Genomic DNA, 21,782 nt, shown 5'->3' on the forward strand with positions numbered 1-21,782 from the left:
CTATGTGCCGTATAGTTCCTGTTTCTTTTCCGCAGACCACGCATACCCCATTCTTTTGTGCATGCTACCCCACAAAACTCTTAGTTCTCAAGCAACCTGCTCTAGCCTCAAAAAGCAAAGCGCTGCCCTTGGAATTTCTCTTCCCTGTACATCTCTATACTATGAGGTATGTGAGACTCTAGTGTCACTAGATAAGGCTTCAGAGTATCGGCACTCTTTTCTCCTATTCCGTGCTGCCGCTATGATCACTGGTCATTTCGCATCACGTGACATTTGGTTACACTGAGACAGTTGTTTATGTTTTGGTTGTTTATGCGTTTTAGTCGGTCAACTATGGTAGGCTTGGCTTGTCCTCCTTGCTCTGCGTCTGCGCGCGACTTGACGTTCCAGACGCGAGTCAAAGATAACGTGCCTAGTAGCATTTCAGCAGCAGAAGTGTGTCTGAAGATGCAGTTTTGCTGCATCTTTGGTAGTGTTGGCAACAAATGACCCTGTCGAAATTAACGGCGAGGCCGTAGATATGGCAATCTCACAACACTGATAAATACCAAAATGGATGCTGTTGCCCACTTGCATGCCTCAGTGGCAGTACTATGATAACTTATCTCGTGAATCTAGGAGACCCTACAAACCCCAAGCCCTCTCCCAACCCTTGCCCTATCACGAGCAGTGGATGGCGTGCCTGAAAAGTTCAGAACCTGGGACCAGTGCATACTAAAAGGGGGGCTGGACTACCAGCCAAGGGCAGGGCATCCTGGACAAGGGATGCCCCCTACCGGGCGGGAAACCTAACAGCAGCATCAACACTCGTCGAATAAACATTTTGTCCTCCTCCTCTTTCAGCAAGCAGACTGGCAGACGCCACAGCCTATGTGGCTGGTTGCACCTATTTTGCAAACGTGCCACCACGGGTTCAAGTGTGGTGTGGCACGCACTATTCTAGAACTTCTACATTTCCAGTTCATAGTTGTGGGTGGGTACATAATGTAGTGAACAGCGTACAATGTACAAGTGTAGTGGGTACATAAGCTCCTGTAAGTACATAAGTGGGTACATAAACATAATGCACAAGTGTAGTGGGTACATAAACCCCTCAAAGCTCGCGATTTCTAACCAATCCATCGAGTGGGTATGCAATAACAAGTTTTCTTCGTCCTCCCTCAACGTGCGGAGATAGCGAATTGGTAGTCCGTTGGATTACTACTGCGGAGATTAAGATTGAAAACCCATTGGAACACGTGTCTTTTGTTTACTTTTTGTATCGGCGGCCATTTTCTTGACTGGACAACAGCAGCTGCAACTACCACGGTTTTTCATAATATGGGGCTCTTGATTCTTTTGCTAAAATAAGGCTGGGAGCACGTTTGTGCAGAAGGTGAGTTAAACTGGCAGAATATTGATAGATAGCTAGAAACTTTATTAGTCACGAGATGGTGAGGATGAATCAGCTACCTCTGTCCAGCCGCATGAGGGCTCTAATGATGTGGGCCGTCAGTTCCCGTTGTTCCTGAAGATTTACCGCAACAGCCAGCCAGTCCCTAGTGTAATTGAAGGGTTGTGTAGGGTTTCCGCCATTTGGTTCAGGCCAAAATTTGCTGCTTCCACAGTAATTGTTACTCCAGAATATAAGGTGTGGCTCCAAACAAATCGCTTGCTTAACCACATTTGATAGCGCACCTTGGGTGTAAATGCACTACTGGGCAGAAGGGTTTTGGTTTGCTAAGTAGCGCAGAAATGATGTAATTGGGGGGGGGGGGGTAATATTACATGGCAGCAAGGCAAAGATAAGTCAAACCATGATTAAACATATGATGAGCGATCGAGTGACATGGCGGCCATGAAAGAGCCTGTGCCGACTGCACGTGCACACACATTTTCATTCTCGATGGTCGAGCGCACTACGGTATCCTACTGCCCTTTTCTTTGTCATTGCGTGACAATATCAGTTTTCCGGTCGACTACTTTTGTGTACTCAAAAAAATAGTTTTAGGCTTACAGTTGGTAAACAGTCGCAATGGCTGCTGGTAGTATGACCGGACATGGGCGGCTCCCTCTCCTGGAAGCGGAACTACGGAACATCCTTAGTGTAATGGATCATTTGGGCTACACTATTGCAAGCCCATCCCCTCCACGTATTTGCATTCCTGCAGACTCGATCGCCAAGCCCTTCAAGAGCTGCGCAAGCCCATTTGTGGAATGACCACATGCATTCTGTCCCATAATGGCAGAGATTTATACCCCCCCCCCCCCCCCCCCAAAAAAAAAATAGATTCCACAACCATGAGCTCAGGGATTTATATACTGCGCCAACATCCCCCCCCCCCCCCCTTCCCTTAGGAGAATTTCAACACCCCCCAATTTTAAACCCCTGCCGTAATGGGACCGCTACCCATTTGGCATGGCTGCTGGTCTTTCTTATGTTACCCGGCTACGTACTGACTCTGGCACTGCCGATGCCTTGCTTTGCGGAAGCTAAAGTTCAAGGAGCCCCTTCACACCACCCCAGCGGGATACCACCTCCTTAATGTCCCACTGCAGGATAACCGTGTAATCGCCACCCTTGACCACCTTATCTCCCGGTGCTGCTGCATGGTTTCATTGTACTGCCCTATCCTCACCGTGCTATATATGCCTCTCTAGATAACCCTCCATAAAAGACCCCAATTTCTTCGCTGCTCTTCAGTTATTCATCGTAGAGACTGGTCTCCAACATTAGTGTAGCCTGGGGTCTACCCCAGTCTTGAAAATACTTTTATGAGCTATATCTTCACCTTATCCTGGCCTCTACTGTTTGAAGGGAACTCCATGCACACATCTGGGACACTCCTCCCTTCCCTGTATCCATTTTCGGCCGCATGACCGTCCCTTCATCAATACAGAACTACAACTCCTTGATGCTTCTTCTGCGAAGGCCTGGAACTGCACGGGTCAGACCAGGAGCTTTTTTCCTTGACCTCGAGAGAGGCAAGCCATCATTACCGGACGGACAGTCTGCACCCACGAACGGCTTAATGAGTTCGCGGTATGAAACCAACCTTGCACCATAGAGTACTTTAGCATAGTGTGACGACAAATAGACCAGAACTGAAAACAGTTATCAGTGTGTTTACTGCACTTCAGCGTTCAATTGATGCGATAAAACTAGGGGCTCCCACTACAATCGTACAGTCATGTTACTTGGCGGTGGCAATTTGGTCGACAGCCTTCTGCTGATTCCGCGACGTCACTGAAAAATCGCTGGAAAGCGAGTGGGAAGTCCCTGCTATGATGCTAAAATATTTCGATTATTTGTTTGAAGTTTGCAACAATATAGGCATTGTCAGCGGAACGAAGAAGTCTTTTAGAGCGAAGCTTTTTACCTCTACCCATAAGAGTTCTGTCGCGACCATTGGTGACAACAGAAAACTCCCGCGAACAAATAAAAGAAGTCACTGGCCCCGCCGGGCATTGAACCTGGAACGAATAGAGAAACGGAACAAGAGCCCGTTGTCTTACTGTTTGTGCTAAGAGCCCACGTGGAGACGGGAAGAGAGATGGTGCACTCACCGAGCACATCTGCGGGATTACCCCCTGCGTTCTCGCTGAATGCCACGCGATAGCATCACGCGACCTCTCGTGCCGCAGTGCGTTCCACCCACGGCATGTGTAGCGGCCGTGTGCACACCTTGCGCATATGCTAGAGTTATCAAAATTAAAGGAAGCTCACACCAACACATTGCATCTCACTTCTCCATCTTTGCCGCTGCCGACCGAGGCGACGAGATCGGCGGCAGAGACGGAGAAGCGAGATCGCCTAACACCGGGTTTAAGCTTCCTTTAATTTTAGTTTCCACTCGTGTTTCACCAATACAACACAACCAACCACCATTCATAAATCATGCATCGATTTAAGCTTAGCAAAGAATATCTCTTTGAAGTAATAATGGGTGTGGTTAAGTGCATTTCACTTGTTTCTGTTTTAACTTTTTGTAGAGCCACGCGTGTCAAATCAAGTGACGCACATTTGTAATCGTGGGCGTCGTGTACAGCTTTGCTTTCCAAGCACCTTCACAGGGTGTATTGGGATGCATTTTTTAATGATTCAAACGCGTTTTGTCTTTGTGGCCCCTTCGACAGCTTCTGGTGTGTCAAACTCTTAACGGTGTCCTCGGTACACAGCTAAGTGGATTGAGGTTTAGGTTCTGTTGCTCCAGCTTGCTAGCTTAGTATTACAGCTTCTTTATAGCCGCAATCCCCATAGCCTTTACATTCTTAGCCTGTTTTAAGTATACCCCGTAATTTTATTTGCAAAACAGTTGCTTGCTGATCCACTTAAAACTAAACTGGACTATACCTAAACTCTGCATAAACAGTGAACCCGCGGCGTTTTGTACATTGATTGATTGTGGGGGTTTAACGCGCCGACGCAACGCAGGCGATGAGGCGCGCCGTAGTGGAGGGCTCCGGATTAATTTTGACCACCTGGGGATCTTTAACGTGCGCCGAAATCTCGTACACACGGGCGTTTTTGCTTTTCGCCTCCATCAGAAAAACGGCCGCCGCGGCCGGGAATCGAACCCGCGACCTCGTGCTCGCGGCGTTTTGTAAAAGGGGATGTTTTGCAACAGGTGCTGACAAGGGCCAAAATGTTGCCATGAAGTTTTAGCTTGCCACTAGTCACCTCTCAAAACAAGGTTTAGGTTGTTACTGTTTAGCCAAAATAACTATAGCTATAAAACGAATTTAGCACTGCTATTTGCAACAAGCACCAGTCCCAAACGAAACACGAAACAATCAAGGCTGGCGCGCAGTGGACCTTTTTCTTTTTTTGACAATGCATGCTTTTAGTCCCGAAATACTTCGTGAACGAGCGGACGCCTTGCCTGTGCAGTGAGCGACAGCTGTGGCACTGTTTGCAAACCTTTACTTCTGTGGCAATAAAGCCACTCGGTTACAAGGCGTGGTGTCAGTCTACTGCGCCAGGGTCTTGGAACACCACTACATGGCTAGTACGGCTTGGTAGTTCTTAATCGAAATGGGGTTCCCCCAGGATTCCTACAAGCCTGTGACTGGAATTGTCCCTCGAGTCACTGACCAAAAATTCTCATGCGGTTGCGCCTCACAGGCTGGAGACCTTGAGCTAAGCAATTCCCACATATCTACAAGAGCAGTTCCTTGCAGCATTTCTTTGCTGCCTGCCTGATCAGGCTGTGCACCGCTAGTGGTACGGCCCAAACTGCATGGCAGGCACAGAAATGGCAGATGCGAGACGGGTGCCAGTAGCAGGGTTTTATTTGTCACTTCAGTCGCCCCAACCGCATCGCTTCCAGGTCTGCACGGGAGGGGGGAGCCACGCTGGGCGCAATCTCGCTCCCAGAGGGCTACACAAGGCTTGGCCAGCTATATTACACGTTGCTCGCTTTGCAGTACAGTGGGGACATCCTGGGGCACTGAAACCGTAGTAGTAGCGCAAGCTGGCAGGGCCTGGCAAGTGTTAAGAGGCTGCGACAGACACACAGCACAGCAGGCGTGGCAGAGCAAGCCCCAACCGATAGCTGGCCAGTGTCGACAATCGCACATTTTGTCAACCGGGCTCAGAGAAGAGTTTCAACCACACATCATACGCTCAAAGTACGGTCAAGCTGTTTTTTTTTTTTTTCTTTTTTCCTCGTGTTCAACAACTCGCGAGGCTCTAAACACCCCGAACCTGAAGCAGCTGACACATGATCAGAGTCGGTCTTCCGGATGGTGCTCTGCATTTACCAGCACAAGCATGCAAGTCTTTTCTCCAGGCAGTACTATGACAACTATGCCTAGCAGGCAAAAGACTTCACAGTTTAGAAGAAACCAAGACAGTGCAGCAGGAGCCTGACAGTTTTGTCTACACACACACACACACACACCTTAGAAACAGACTAGAAACATATTGCAACATACATGCAGAAAAAAAAAAAAAAAGAAACAAACAATAAATCACTTGGGTTAACACACGTTTCCCACACTTGTGCCAGTGCACACAGTGCAAACATGGTGGGGATCGGCAATGTGGCGTGCCTTCTGAACAGACAGCGCTTGCGCTACACCACGCAATTGTCCAGGGTGCAAGCTCGAGAAATGTGTGTGTCGGGGCCCCAAACAAAGACGAGACAACGCCATTAGTCTCGACCCTTGTTGCAAGCTGTGCAGGAGTTGCGCGCCAGTCTGCCATCAATAATCCCCACTACTGCAGGACTCAATGTGCGAGCAACCGCATTTAAAATCTCATTTCACTTATTCACAGAGAGAGGACCACATTCACCGTACTGTTGTCACAAAGACAAGACCCCAGACCTGCCCCCCTGCCCGTGTTAATAACTAGCATGGAAGGCGCCAGGTGCTACATCAAATACCGACTCACAAACCCTCAAAGCTGCCAGGCACAGAGACACACAACTGGCGATACCCAAGCCAAGCTCTCTCTGTTGTCTGTCCGCCAGCGTCAATTGCCCTGAAGGAAGCCAGATGTGAGCTGGTGGCAAGGACATCCCTACAGCTGTGTCGCAGCCACACCTGTGCTGACCTCTGCGCTTGGTGTGCCAAATTTAAGCTAGCCTCGTTAGAACCGGGACAGGGGAGTCCCTTCTTCCCATGCTACGCCTACCGAGTGAGGGGGGTGGGGGGGGGAGGGGGGGGAAAGGATGCGGGCGAGCCCCCCACCAGCAGCGGCGGCAGCAGCCCTGCTGGCACACTTCAGAAACCACGTGCGGAGCGGGAAGTCTGTTCCTGTGGTCTGTTTTAATCTGCCACCTGGTGCTCTCTCTGCGGCGGCTACAGGGGCCAGTGTCTCTCGTCGGCAGGGGGGAGGGCGGCGGGGGGTCCAAGCAGTGGTGTGTGCTCGGCAGAAGGCGAGCTAGGAGCCGTCCTTCTTGGATTCCTTGCCCTCGTCGTCGTTGAAGTTGAGCCAGCTCTGCTCAACAATGGCGGCCACCCGCTTCTCGTACTCTCGCCGGTTCTCTTGGTACAGCTGTGCTGCCAAGCTGTTGGCCGGGCTGTTGGGGTTGGGCTCATCCAGCAGTGACTGCAAGGCAAACAACCATCCCCTTGCACAATCTGCAGACTAACACGACACAGGTTTCTGGCAAGCCCTCTCCTACATGAGCATGGCCGGCTTATTTTTTCCTTCACTCTCACCAAGCAGCAACGTAAAACGCAAGACACAAAGCACTTGGTTTCTGCTACTGAGCACGCATGAATGGTCAAATGTTTGACCCACAACCTGTGGGGCTGATTTTTGGGTTACCTGCACATTTTCATGGTAACTTGACACCAACCTCCATTTCAACCTCCCAGGAAGCTGTTGCAAGGTCACTTCACTTTGCTGCATGTGCTTCCTCACATTAAAAGCCAAAAAAAATTATTTTGTGCCAATGCAGGGTCCAATTTAGCAAGGATGGCCATTTGAACGAGATGCATAGCAAAAGATTGTTAGCAAATCGGTCGCGAGTTGGGCTGGCACATATGCCGACTCAACAGCACACTGAGAGGCATGGTAGGCTTTCACAAGACTGGAGAATAACAGAATGCACTAAATGACCCCGTACAACTCTTAATTCAGGAGTGCCTACTGCTTATGCAAATTAAGGAGGGGGAGGAGTAATTGTCATGCAGTAGTAAGTCCGTGTTTGAACCCGGCACCATATTCGCGAGTCTTGCTGTGTTTAGTGATGGATAAATTGGGGAAGGGTGGGAGGGTTAAAATAGGCATTCCTGGCATATGTTTCCTAAATTGGGCGGCTGGCAGAGGATATAAGAACTGTTCCATTGACCTCTGCCGGGAATACCTGGTGTAAAATGTCACGGGTCGATTTCTAAGGGGGCAGGCACGACCAAACAATGTGAATGGCTGGTAGAGTTTTGGCATGTTGTAGAAGAGTGAGTGCACGTAGAGATATTTGTCTCGCCTGTAGTGAGCAAGTGATGACTGTAATAGTATGCTTTGTGGCGACGGTGGCTGTGAGGGCGACAATGGTGTCAGGTGTTCTGACTGTCGCAGCCGTGATTGTAGATCCTCCAGAACCCAAGACCATAGCAACGTAAACCTGGTGGTCAGGATTTGTGCTGCGCGCCTGTGTTATAAAGTGGTGAATTTCCTGTTATGGTAAATGTGATTGGGAAAGGTTGAAGTGAGGAGAACTGTCCCCCACTCTGGTACCAGTGAGCTGCAACAGCAGTGATTAAGGGGCTTCTCGTGGAGGGTTCTACGAGAAACGCAGTGTGAATGCACTGATTACAGGCGATTGGCAATGCATGTTCTCTCTCGACGCAACGGGTAAGATGTGTACCTGCTGAAGCAGCAAGCCTAACGTGAGCGCACGGCCCTCAACTTCTTTCCCTGTGTTTCGCAGATTCCTTCGAGTGTAACGACCCCTGAAGCGCACATGTTTTAATTAAATGCCATGTGCCAAGCACATCATCCCATCCCAACTCAGACAAGCGGTGGCAACGTCACCCACTAGCCTGTGTTGTGTCAATGCTAGTCTGCTGAAAGCCCAGCATGCACAGTACAAAACGGATACCCCACAGGTTGTGCTCGCAGTAAAAGCTTGCACTTAAGGGGGCAGTTGGGTCTTTGGGGCCGAAAAACGGTAAAGAAAAAGCGTTTTCTGAAAAATGGCATTTTCGGCCTTAACGGCCATTTTTCTATCAGTCTGTAAATTTCCTCATCAAAAGGAACCATATTTTGTTGTCTTTATATTATAATAGCATTTTAAAGTGCACTTTACAGCTCAGTTCACGCAGAATTCGATGGTGAAACGGCACTTTTCTTGCAATGCAAAGCTAGCGTTTCGTCCTCAGATATCTCGGCACCCAGAGCAGGTACAACTGTAATTCTTTTTGCTTCTGATACCAAAATGTATGGAGAATACAATGTTGGAAACAAATTTTTCAAATGGAGGCTTTGGAAAATTATTATTGTGTGCAACTGGCACCACCTGCAAGCCATTTCTGGCGGAGCGCGGGAGAAGCGAAGTTCACTGTGTTGTAAAACGACCAAAAATGGCTAAATCAAAAAAGTTCTTCCTATGTTGTATTCTTGAGTCATTTGTCTGCCTAGCCACGTGGTAATTTCCATTCTGTATGGAGTGGTTATTTTGTAACTGTGACCGAAAATAATGGCAATTAGTCATCAATTAACTCAAAATATAATCAACTTTCAAAAAATCCAATGGCAGATTTGAAATCAGCACAAAAAACTCTATAATGCAGTGCAGTTTCATTAAAATTGGTTGGTAAATAAAAAAAAAATAGCTCTAAGACCAGTCTGCCCCCTTAAAGGGACACTGAAGTGAATTTGTCAAGCTCCGGGTTTTGCTTGCACTGCGTAGACTGGCTCAAATTACCACACTTTTCATCGTTTATCCGGTTGATAAGTCGGTAATTATTTTATAAAGCGGGAAAGAAGAAAAACTACCATGCGCGGTCTGTGGCGGCCGCACCAACTAAAGGCTGTGACGTCGGGAGGAGGTGGCACCGTGATTGGACGATGTTCAAGGTTAGTATTCAAACAAGTTTCGATTCCGGTTCTGTAAAACAACATGCTTGACATCCGACGGCAGCGTTGGATGGGCATTCTCAATATCTCAGTAATTGTAGTACCACGCTTATGCCACGTTGTCGGCTGTAATATGCCCGAGATAAGCCTCCCAGGACTTGGCATCGTAGCAATCACTAGCCGAGGCCTACGCAGTGGATGACCGCCCTCCGCATCACCGCAGACGCTCAAATGCCATGCGCTTTTCCCGCATATTCGGAGCTTGCCTCACTCATGCCTGTATCGTAAAAAGCGTGTTCACACCAGGCCAAGGGTGTGCTGATTCTGGCGTGTGCCCACTGCCCACAAGCCGTCTGTGCTTGTGGCGACAGCATGCCAACAAGAACTGGCTAGCGCGTCAGTGTCAGTCTGTGCAACCTATACACACTGCCACCGTTACACACTGCGAAGCCGCAACTGCACACACCACGGTTTGGCGGCTCATAGGACGCCACTTTTGGCTTGTGCATTGCTGGGAGAGGGGGACGAGCGGCCCCATTCGGCCTCATTCATCCTTCTCTCCAGTTTTGAGCTGCCCAAATGTTAGGAGCTGTCTTTTTTCACCTGACCCTGGTATGTGCACACTTGTTGCTGGGTCTTTCTTTTTTTGCCTCTAACTTGCAGCACAGTCCCTTGGCTCGCTCCCTGGACCCGATTCCTTGAGCAATACAAGTCAGCCACCAGCCTATGTCACCACTGCAAGCTGAAGGAGCAACAACAACTAGTCCAGACGAGGTGCTTGAGAAATGGAGCACATGCCGCAGTACCCGATTCCAGCAACTCCAAGAAAACATGACAGCAACAGTTCTGAATGGCATTTTCCTCTCTGCTCAACTGATTTCAACCTACACTTCAGTAATTCTTTCATTCAATTTTGTACACCCTGTGCAAGTGTGTATGCATGTTTTACATTGCATGCCGATGAAAGAGCAGAGTGAGGGGGACGAAGTAGAGGTTGCTACAAGTGCTTTGTCCCTGTCCTTGCCATTTCATTGTAAAGTCTTGTAATTAGCTGACCCAAATCCAAGCCTTAGACAGCTTTACACCAACCAGCTGCAAGAAATGCTTACTGGACATCTTGACATGAGCTTTCTTTGCGCTCTACCCAGGTAGGGCCTCAAACACGATCAGGCTACCATTTCACATATTTCCCCTACTTGTACTCTTCACTTCCATTTTTCCTCTGTACGAGAATGCTTTTATACGACAATGCTGCCAGGAATACCCCTGTGACAAGCTTTAGCGAGAAAAGGCCTTTCCATCAATGCATTCAACCAAAGGTGCTGGCTGTCGTGCAATTTACTGGATGAGTGCAGGGAGGGCTCACCTGAATGGATGTGAGGATGGCCGACACATCGTACGTGGGGCTCCACCGGTTTTGAAGAATGTCTAGACAGATGCTCCCGTCTGCGTATACTAAAATTAAAAAAGGGAAAAAAAAAAGAAATCAGTCCACCTCGGTCACGCCAGCAAAGACAATGCCAACCAATTCTCAGCCCCTCCACCCATTTAGCTTGCAAGGTGTTATGCGGCCTTTGCAAGCATGACAAAACCTGCTTGGACTAACTCTGGATGCAGCAAGTGGTCTTGCATGTGCATCTAAAAACACCTGTCAGAGGGGGTCATTGGGAAGGTCTTGCGACATGCTGTGCCCCCTGTAATGGAGAACAGGGAACGACACCAGTTGCTGCTCCAGTGCTTCTTGTGGGGAGTTCGGGCGTCGCTCTCCTCTTGGAAAAAAACGTGCGTACAAACACCGCAATGAAAATTCCAGGTCAGCCATTCCTTTTCTTCTCTTTGACAAAACCTGGAAGCACAGAATCTGGTGGCAGGTGCATTCGTAAGTACACATGCGCCCCTCCTCAATGCAGCCAGGGGGAGAGGGGGACACGATGTTCCTCTTCAGTAGAGGAGCAGCGTGCTCCTAAAAGAGGGTTATCGCGTTCCTGATGCTGATGAGGGCCAGCGACATGAACCCTCATTCACAGAGTTTCGTACTAATATATACTACCAGAGGGAAATCTGTTGCTGCAGTCGCGAGCCGCCATAGGCGGCGCCATTGCCGCTAGCGACGCTCCTCACCTACTTACTTGTCTTAGCTAGCCATATGGCTTCTTTTTTGTCTCGAAGCCAAAATCAACAAAAAAGGGTAACATTATTTTTATTGTTCATCGTGCATGACGCTCCTACATAATTATGGACAAATTAATCTTTCTGGAGGTTTAATTTTATAACAAAACAAATTTGATGAACCTTCTGCAGTAATATTGTTGCTTTTTGCAGCCAGAGCCAGCTTTTCAGCCTGTTCATGAGCCACGCTAAGGACAAGTGGAACGTGCCTGCCCGGTACATGACGGACCGCTCGCCGAAGCACGGCTCCCTTAGACAGTCAAAGTGGAGCCAGATTTCCCTCTAGTATGAATGAGTATGAAACTCTACACCCTCTCCCCTTCTCCATCTCAGCGAAGGCTGGAATGAATGCTCCTCGTAAGCACCATGCCGATCCTCATGATGGTTAGTACAATGGTGCTTCCCGATGGATGTGTGCAAGCACAAACTTTTCTTTTGAGCTAGGCATCACACTGTAAATGACCAGTTGTTCACGAGCTCAACGAGCTTCAGGAATTCAACTAAAATGCAGTTAAAGGGACCATGAAGACAAAATGTAAGCGTGGTTCATCAAAAAGACTGCTTTGGCCCAATAACAGCAATACTAATTTTATTGGCACACAGAGGTAGAAATTTCTCAGGGCACTCAGTGGACCTTTCTCCAGGATTGGTTGCGCCTAGCGGCTGCCATGCCAAACTAAAAGCACCGGACAGGCACAGCCCCCGACGAACTTCCGGCCACAAAAACGATGCATCTGCAGTAGGCAAAGTGCCCTTTTCTTTCCTTTTTTTGCCTTTGTTACTTCCTCAAAGGTAGCCATGCGCATGTGGTTGCAGCATGGACAGCCTCAGCCGCGTTTGCCCTTTTCGTCTGTAAGCTTTGTGCGTGTACGCGGGTACGATCTCACAGAGAGTGCACCTGTTTACTTAGATTGCCTGAGGTGCCTGCCAAAATTGCTGATTGGCAGTGCACGCATGTGAAGGCTCCTAATGGGAAAAAGTCCATTCTGCTTACACGATTTGAAGGAGAAAGCCTCGCAGTGTTAACTATTTGCAACTTCTGTACTGTTGCACCGTACTTGTCTCTTTCTCCGCTTTCATTTCTTTTTTTTTTTTTTGGGGGGGGGGGGGGAAGGGGGGGGGGGGGGGGGGGCGAACTACTTACACTGGCTTCCTTTTTGCTGCAGCGGGTTTCGTTTTGCAGATTGAATTACTCGAGCAACCAGACGGGAATGTGACCTCCTCCCGTGCCACCAAGTCCAGGTGTCACTTGGCACGAACTATTTATTCTAAAGCACACCTGTTTCCAATTTGTAGTTTTGTGAAGCAGGCACATTAACCCCTCCGAACTCCCAATTCCTGGCCAACACCCAAAGGAGGAAATGTCAACTTGTGGGGGACCAGGGTTCCGGCCGCAAGGCTAGCTCGGCTGAACTCCACCACGGAGCGACACGCCTGCGCCGCGGCAGGAGCGACGCATCTGCCGAGGGGGGAGAAGGAGTCTTCCCCCCTCGCCTCGGCTGCAGGCGGCGAGGAATGGGGAACGCGCCAGGACTCCGGGTTTCCCACAAACTTTAGTTCCACCACTGGCAGTGTACAGAGAGATAGCAGTGGTAGGGCATTTGGCTGCCACTGTGCAGACCCAGGTTCAAGTCCCATTGGATTGCCTGTATTCTTTACAGTGGTGGCCATTTTCTTGACCATGCTGCTACTACTACAGTCGAACACCCATATATCGAAATATACAATATGCCCATCTAAAGCTTATCTGAAAGCTCCACACATCCCAGAGCTCTTCAAAGTCGCGACAAGCAGTAACGTGCGGTGCAACATTCGATATATCGAATGCGTCGTGATCGGGAGCTCAATACACGCGTACAACGGCGGTATGCTTTTGGACGGGATTTCCAAGGGGATGTTCAGACTGTTCGATTATGACAATAATTCGATAAAAGCGTGTTTGATATATCCGAGTTAGACTGTACTACAGTCGAACACGGATACATCGAATTATTGTCTATATCGAACAGTCTGAACATCCCCTTGGAATTCCAATGCAAAAGTATAGCACTGCTGTATGCACACATCGAACTCTCGATCATGGTGCCATGCCATTTGATGTATCAAATGCTGCGGTGCAAGTGCCCTCGCAGGTGTGCTTCTCCTGATGGGATAGATGCGATGATGATGACTTCTCACGGGCGCTGCCCCGCTCGGTTAAGATTAGGCGGGCGTAGCAACGCTTCTATGGCTTTCAACACCTACAGCTTGCACGCTAGCATGGGAAGCAGCCACATGGTAGTGAGAATTCGGGCAGGGATTGGGTGCGAAAGGAAATAAAGGAGGAGGAAAACCAACCAGAAGCACTCGGCTACTGGCCTTTCTTTCACCGAGCTTGAGCTATTACCACAGGTGTCTCGGTGAGGAGAACCGATGCGGCGTGGTGCGTGTTTATTTTGTTCGTGGCCCGCATTTTGGAGCCATGGACACAAAACAAAACAAAACAAAAAAAGGAATAACTTAGATTTAGCAATGAAAGCGAACATTATTCAATGGTGAAAAGGTGTCAGGTGAATAGGATTTGAAATTTCCCGCAGCATTTCTTTAGCCCGATACTGTGCACCACACCTCACGTAAATGCGCAGGCAGCACGGCTATGGCCCGGCCTGTCCAAAGCGGCTTTGCTGCGAGCTCCTGCCAAGAGGTGTTCGGACACCGAAGATGAGGACACCGAGTGCCTCGAGAGTGAATTTAGAGAGCTGTCAGCATTCCAAATGACACAACGGCAAATGAGTTTGTAAGTGTTGATGACGATGTGCACGCTGTGGCGAACATCACCATTGCCAAACAACCGGACCCTGCTAGCGGCCCTGATGATGTTCCCAACCACTGGCTGCAGCCAAGCTTGCATCTGTGTTTAGATGCCCCACTTTCGTGGCACAGTGCACGCGCCGGATTTTCTCATTTGGCATTGGAAGGTGTTCGTAAGCTTGAGGACAATGCGGTGAACCTTATGACGCAGAAGAAGAAACAAGCAAATGTGACAGACTTTGTTCCACATTAAAGTGCGGTGGTCGAGGCGCTGCTGTTAGAATTTTTCATGCTGTGAAGAACGAATCGGTAACAACCACTTGTCGCGAACTTGCAGTTGTGCAGAAATTTGAGATAAGCGTGGGCATATTTTATATTTCAAATGATCGATATATCGAAGTATTTCGTGATCCCCCTGGAGTTCAATATATCCGTGTTTGACTGTACTGCTACAGCTACAGGAATGGCAGCCTTTTGCAGAATGGGCCACCCGGGGCTATTGCCTTAAAACTCCCCCCCCCCCTCCCCTCTCAAGGGTACATCAACACAAACACGTCTTTTGCAGGACCGGCCATGGCAACAGCCTGGTCGGCCACAGGCTCCTTACCATTGGGATGAAACATTTTGGAGACAAACCGCACTGTGGGGGGCTTGTTGGGATACTCTTCTGTGAACTCGAGGGTCAGCTTGAACGTGCCATCTTCAAAGGGCGTGTCGTGGGGCCTGGAACAGCAAGGGGCACAAACTCGTGGGCACTGGCACACCCAAGCACCCCCACCAACTTAGCGCCGCTCACACTCCGAGCTGTCGACTCTTGCCCTCAGCTTCCCACGGTGACACACGTGTTGGAGGATGCACATTTCTACAGCAAAGTCTTTTTTGCCATCAAAAACCCACCCATATGTTCCCTCGGGCAGATTGGCCCATATGACAGTCGCTTGCATGACGCACACCGATTGCCCAGCCCAGCCCACTGCTCACGCTAAGGGGCAACACGACACTGTCCTGTTACTTCACAGCACAGCAGCCAAGTAAATGGCGTGTGCAAGGCGCAAGGACGACGGTCACCGCCTTTTGCACCATTAAAAGGGTCCTGAAATACCTTCCGCCGATGCATGGATGTACATGTAACCAAATAAGACAATGTATTAGCAATCTCCTCCCGCAAGAATTTTGTTAAAGCGATGAGTATTAGCTGAGAAATCGTAAATCAAAAACCGCGCATTATCGTCGCGCCGCGTTTCCTCCTCTTTTCAACTGTTGACCGCGCGCGAGCACTGCCTCCCATGATGCTGCGCTAGTCAGCGGTGACGTACTTCCGCATTACGCTCCTCCGACTGCCGTCTGCTACGGGCAAGTTTTGTTGACACCATGAATTCCGCACTCCGCTCAACGATGGATAAGCGAACGAAAAATCTGACCGCATGTGCACATGTGCGGTGGCCTGGCCTTGCCCTTTCGCGGTGTGCGTTGCTGCAGTGCAGCACGTGACTTTTAATCGGCGGCGAACTCGCACTCGCAGCCGCTCGGGGTGGATCGTGCGCTCGGTCCCTTTCATGCACCGCGCACTGTTTATCCAAAAAGCGCCGTATCAGATGTGGCCCCGCTGGTGCCGGGTCTTATTTTGCGGTGGTGGTAATTCCTGCCGGCGCCATGTGAAAAAGACATTTTACACCGTTACAGAACCCGTGCGCAAAACGCTTCAATCATGTGACCAGTTCAGCTTGGGGCGACGCGTGGTGGAGAGCGGCAACGTTGGCAAAACATGCTCCGGCGCGGCTCTGAGCTTTCTAGCGCTGGAGCGATCGCCTTTCTTTGACGCTCTCAAACATCGGTTGCCTTGGCAACAAGGCACAAACCGCCCCAGAGGTCAGTTACGCTTGCGTGATCCCGGTTCAGCTCGGGGCCCCACCTCGCGACATGTGGGCACTGCAGTCGTACCACTCACTCTCATTAGGAAGTGTGAGATGCGTTTGGCATTACAGGAGGCGATGGTGTGTGTGTTGTGGACGCCTTTGTTTCGCAATGAAATGCGACGTTGTGCTTCTGCGGGTGGATAGTGCTTCCCATGGTCTGGATTATCTTTCTCGAGCGACGTACGACTCAACCTCGCATGGGGTATGTGCAGTGTGCGTGGCTAAAAGCCATCTCGGCTTGCGCGCCAGAGTTAAGTGACTTGCTGTTCGTCCCCGCCAACCGCGCGCGAGGTGAGTGCCGAATTTACGACGGGCAGGAGGAGGCAACCCATCGTCTGTCAATCGCGGTTCAGACTTGCAACGCATGTTGTGACGTTGTGTTCGTTCGAAACGCATCTCTGGATTGTTTTGAAGTGGAAAAAAATGTATCCGTCAAACCCGGGCATTCGGCTCAGGGCGTTCTCTGCGATTGCACGAAAGAAGTGCCACCGGGCTTCAACGCTTTCTTTATGGAACGTACTCCGGTAAGAGAATATCCATGTCGTGTTATGGCCGTGTTGCATTCAATACGAACGGTTAAGCGTTTGTTTACACTTGTTTGGTTTGTAGTAAAATGTCCAAGCACTCCGGCACTACGCTGGCAGATCAGCCGGCGAGTCGACGCTGAGCAGACGACTCATCTCTTTGCCGGAAGTGCGTGAAAAAGCCGCCCAATAGCAGGATGTCTAGCTCATGACGAACATCGGGGAATCGATGATGTAGACATGTGAAGATGGCGGCGTCCAAAAACACGAAGGAAAGGGTGAGAAAAAAGCGACAAACTTTGCAACAAAGGTGTGAGCTTTCCGCTGCTCGTAAAAGAGTAATACCTGGCCCAGATGACCTTGACGACCCAATCTAACGATTGCGCTACTTCATTTAGTGTGCTCAAAATGCCTTTCAGGGCCCCTTTAAAGTGCCACTGTGTAATCACTCACCTTTGTTGCACTGATCAGTGCGCACCTTTTCTTTTCCGACATTTACGTTTTGCTCACGGCATGTTAAGTCGCAATAAGTGCTACCAGCTGCAGCCACTGCGCTGCCAGATATTGGAAAAATGTGGCTCCAACCAGGACAGCATCCCCAAAGGACACTTGCAGACGGCATGCTACTTCCCCCAGCAAGTGCTCCCCCTGCCACACAAACCGACAGCCCCCATTCCCACTGGTGTGATAAAGTGGTCCAAACCGGCGCGTTTCGTGCATGGGTTCTCCGCTGCTTTAACATGACTTTATGGCATGCCACTGGCACAAATTACTGCAACACCGGAAGACTGCACTGGCGGGGCGATATGTGATAACCAGTGCGCGCGCTTTGTGAAAGAGAACAAGACACGTATGCTCCTCCCTGGGCCGCTGATAAAGCATCCTTAAATCGGCACATTTATGACCCCGAGTTCTCCACCGCTTTAAACTGTTTTTTTTTTTTGGTGTGCCAACGATAGTGACCACCGCAACCTGCAGTCAGCGAGTGCAAAACCAGAAATGGTTCAAGACGTCACCTCTGAGGAGCGAAGCATCATGGAAGGCTCGCGTGCCATTGACAGCAACGAGTATGGTGAAAAGAGAAGGAAACGCGACATGGCAACAGTGCGCGTTTTTTTTATTTACAATTCTTCGCTAATACACATCGCTTTGACAAAATATTAAAGGAGGTGATTGCTAATACATTGCTTTATTTGGTTCTACGTACGTCGATGTGTCAGCACAGGGTATTTCAGGACCCCTTCAAGGAGAAAGTTCAACTTGGGCAATGAGGCAGTGATAGTCAACAGCAGCGAATTAATTTATGTGCGCCGTGGCCTCAGCATATGGGCATTTTTGTTTTCGCCTCCATCAACTAAGGCATATAGCCTCGTTTGAACCAGGATTTCCCGCAGCATAGTGTTCGCCTGTGGCCATCAGTCTTTCCCCCCCAATAACCGCTACCAGGACTTCCCTTTGTCTCCATCTGCAAAGTCACAGGCACTCTGCAAACCTTCTCTGTACTAATATATTGTATCCCGTAGTATGTTGTTTCACGTGTCACGCCTGCATATCCGCCACTTCTCCCCCATTACAACCCCACAATTCTTACATACACCTTTTTTTTTCTCTCCCCCAACTGTTTTTACTGATCGTCAATTATTACCACTGCATTTCGCGTGGTTCACAGCCACATTATGCTATGGTACTGCCGCTTGAGGTAACGTTTACTCATTAGTTCCACACAAACCCATTCAAGGTCAATCGATTGCAATATCTCATGTAGTTCACATTGTTTTTCACCTCCAGCCCAGCTAGGTGAGAATAATACCTGTAAATAAATTATTTCACTATGATTTAGAGTTCTTTTCTTAAGTTACCTCTACCTCACAGTTCCCAAAATTTTATAAATCTTGAACTCTCACACGGATTAAAAATTTCATTAGGTTTGCAGCTAGTAATGAATTGCCAACTGTCGCACCAATCATGGCAATAAAAACCCCTTTGCTTCGCTGCAACTTGCTTTTGTTCCTCTCACGGTAAAATCGTCTATACCAAGCTTTAAAACACGGGTAAAGCATAAGTAAAGCATAAAGCATACTCAGCATAAATAGCTAAAAGTATCACAGATACATTGGCTTGTAGTTATATTTTTGTGTTTCTCCTGGGTTGTTCTACCTTGTGCTGCTGCTATTCTATCGCTTCCAATAACAAGTACGAATATCTAGTTTAGAGTAAACCAATATTGGCGCCTTTGTTATTTGTATCTACTTTCTCTCTTGCTCGCTGCTGTTTGCTTTATCTGCTGCTTTTACACTGTTAATTTTAGCTTTTTTTATTGGGCATCCCACTGCTGTCTACCGATTTCTATGCTTTGTCATTGAAATAAACTTCGACTTTGATTTTAAACTATTTTTTACCAGCAGGCGAAAAGAGTGAAACTTTGCCAGTTATGAAAGACAGCATCACGAGCATTTATCTAATTCTAGTGTTTTCACAGCTTCAAACTGCTTGCAATGCCGACAGACACTCACTAGCATTTGAAGGGGCAGCTCACTGACAATCTCGCCAGGGAAAATTGTGAGGCAATTTCTTTATTCATCGTAATTGTGCGTGTTTTCAGATAAGAGAACCTGTCTGCAAAGTTACATACTTGCTACGTTATACAGAAACAATTGCATGGTTTTAAGCAGAAGTTGCCAAAATTTTGTACATTTCTCTAAAAAAAAAAAACCTAACTCTAAGGTGCTTAGCACCGGAGAAGCAGTAACTGAAATGGGGAGTTGAAGCATACGTTTGGTTTTTCATAAACGTTACATAAGAATAAGTGGATCCTCTAAACGTATGAACTGTGACAGAGGCCAGCCTGTCGTTAAAGCACTCTGGATGTATGGAGCAGCACACCCTCCCATGTTTAGTGTCAAAAAGCATTTCACTGCACATTTAACCCTGTTTTGGCTATTGTCTCTTTAAAACCCTGTTGATGTTGTGCAGCACGAGATCTGAAAGTTCTTGAATGTGACCTTTTTCTTTTGCATTTTTTTCATTAGATACACCTTTTAAGACTGGAACTAAGTTGAGTGTGTGACTAATGGTTGGTACTTTCAAATTAAAGAAATTCGGTCTTCATGGCACCTTCGAACAGCAGTTGGCTAGCGGGTGTTCACGTTAACAAGCATGGATTTTTACTGTTCTGACTAGACTGGCACATTGCCGTATGTGCCCAAATTTCCTTGTCCAACTAAAAATACAAAAACAATCGCGCAGTTTACAAGAGGTTGCTAGGAATGATAGTTTCACACTTGAACCCGATTCAGGAAAAAGGTTACGTATAAGATGCGTTTGTGCTGGCTCCCTTACCCGAATATAACTGCATTCCAGATCATGATGTTATTGTCGGTAGGGGCGCCGCTCACACCTGCTGGCGGGTCTTCTTGTAACCTGCAGTAAAAGCGTGCTTTAGCTGGAACAGAATGACGCCAAGCTCCACGGCATGCCACCAGAGAAGCATGCAATCAGACGCGCTTTCGTCACACTACGCAGGAGCCCTATAACTTCGTCCCAGTGCATTCTTCACGAGTGAGAAACCACGCGTTTGAAGAACGAGACGGTCGATAATACGCTTAAACAAGTCATTACCCTCACTAATCGCCTTTGACTGTGGTCCCCATACACTCCTACCCCCGCTAATTTTTGTTTCTTCAACGAAAAGAAACTCGCGTTTCGCTGAATGCTCTGGGAAGCGCCCCGTGACTGCGCAGTTCCTCGTTACAGTGTGCGACTACAAGAGCGTCCACTGGGTTGGCCAAGTGCGCATGGTGTCTGTGGACCCCGGACACGAGTATACAGTTGCACTAACTATTTTGGCGACAGCAAATCCGCTGACCACTCAAGGTCAGCCAACCTCGGAACAGTTACTAGGCCTAGACGCTCGTCGAAAATGAAGACTGATGCAACAGCTGACGCTCCCAAACGCGCCTCACCGTGCACTGCGGGTAGCGCTTAGAGGTCTAGTGTGAGATGACTGCTGCACTAAACAACAGAAGAAACCTAACTTCCAACACAAAAAATCGTAGGAAATCACGCCCAGGTGAGTTTACACGCAGAGTAGCTGAAGTGAATTGCACACGAGCAGTTTACGATCTTGACGCACGACGAAGAGTTTCATGTACAAAGCTCGAAGGATACAAAAATTTGTTTTAAACGTAGCGTTTGTGAGTGTGACAAAAAAAGGTTGAACACGCAGGCCACACGTACTAATTCAGCTAAAGCGCTACTGAGCATCCCAACCGAGTGGACCAAAGCCCAGCACCACCGACAGTTTGGGAGCACAAATTCAAGCACTTACCTTTTAAAATCCCTCATGAGTCTTCGCCTGGCTGGTGTTGACATATTGAAATACCTAATTAGCTTAGTTTTTAAACAAGGAAATCGTTTAGCATCTAGTTGTTTCCAAAGAAAAAATCTTGTTATTCTACCGAGCAGCTGCGTGACGTCTTCATCCGGGAACCCAAAGAAATGACGGTCGGTGACGTCACGACATACACACGCACGCACAGCGATGCACATACACGCACAAAAATAAGTAGACACGCCACCTGGGGGTAGAGCTGTGATCCAGCAGTTTCGAAATCCGTGCGGCCGTCTATTTTTGCGATCGCCTGCGAGTTCGTTGCTGCGGTGTTACCGTAGTGAAGAAATCAGCCGCCCCAACCAACTGTCCCAAACCAGGGTTAGGCGCTCGATGCGGGCCGTGGAGATATAAATGCTGCGTTAATTTTTTGCGCTCTGAAATTCTTTCACACCACACCCCACCCAAGCAATCCCATTCTTCTTTCTTGCACCACTGACCACCCTTTGCCCATTCAAAATTTGCCCACGCAAAAAAAAAAA

At 48.6% G+C, this 21,782-nt stretch overlaps 1 protein-coding gene across 1 annotated transcript; it reads right to left on the minus strand.

Annotated features, from left to right (window-relative positions):
- Nucleotides 1-5,253: 5,253 nt before the first annotated feature.
- Nucleotides 5,254-21,422, minus strand: Ubc6 (ubiquitin conjugating enzyme 6). The gene is made up of 5 exons (XM_077702872.1): nucleotides 21,238-21,422; nucleotides 20,250-20,330; nucleotides 15,078-15,193; nucleotides 10,878-10,966; nucleotides 5,254-7,036 (listed from the first exon to the last, which is right to left on the minus strand). Exons 1-5 carry the CDS (start codon nucleotides 21,279-21,281, stop codon nucleotides 6,869-6,871), a joined length of 498 nt encoding a protein of 165 aa, XP_077558998.1. The 5' UTR covers nucleotides 21,282-21,422; the 3' UTR covers nucleotides 5,254-6,868.
- Between the last annotated feature and the right edge of the window lie 360 nt (nucleotides 21,423-21,782).

This window comes from Haemaphysalis longicornis, unplaced genomic scaffold, assembly GCF_048455015.1.
Source record: "Haemaphysalis longicornis isolate Haplotype H1 unplaced genomic scaffold, Haemaphysalis longicornis Haplotype H1 scaffold_3, whole genome shotgun sequence".
NCBI lineage: Eukaryota > Metazoa > Arthropoda > Arachnida > Ixodida > Ixodidae > Haemaphysalis > Haemaphysalis longicornis.

Coding starts and splice junctions, on each gene's coding strand:
- Ubc6 (XM_077702872.1), bottom strand. CDS start 21,281: ATGTCAACACCAGCCAGGCGAAGACTCATGAGGGATTTTAAAAG. Junction 15,194..20,249: donor TGGAATGCAGTTATATTCGG/GTAAGGGAGCCA, acceptor TTGCTGTTCCAG/GCCCCACGACACGCCCTTTG. Junction 10,967..15,077: donor CAAAATGTTTCATCCCAATG/GTAAGGAGCCTG, acceptor TTTTAATTTTAG/TATACGCAGACGGGAGCATC.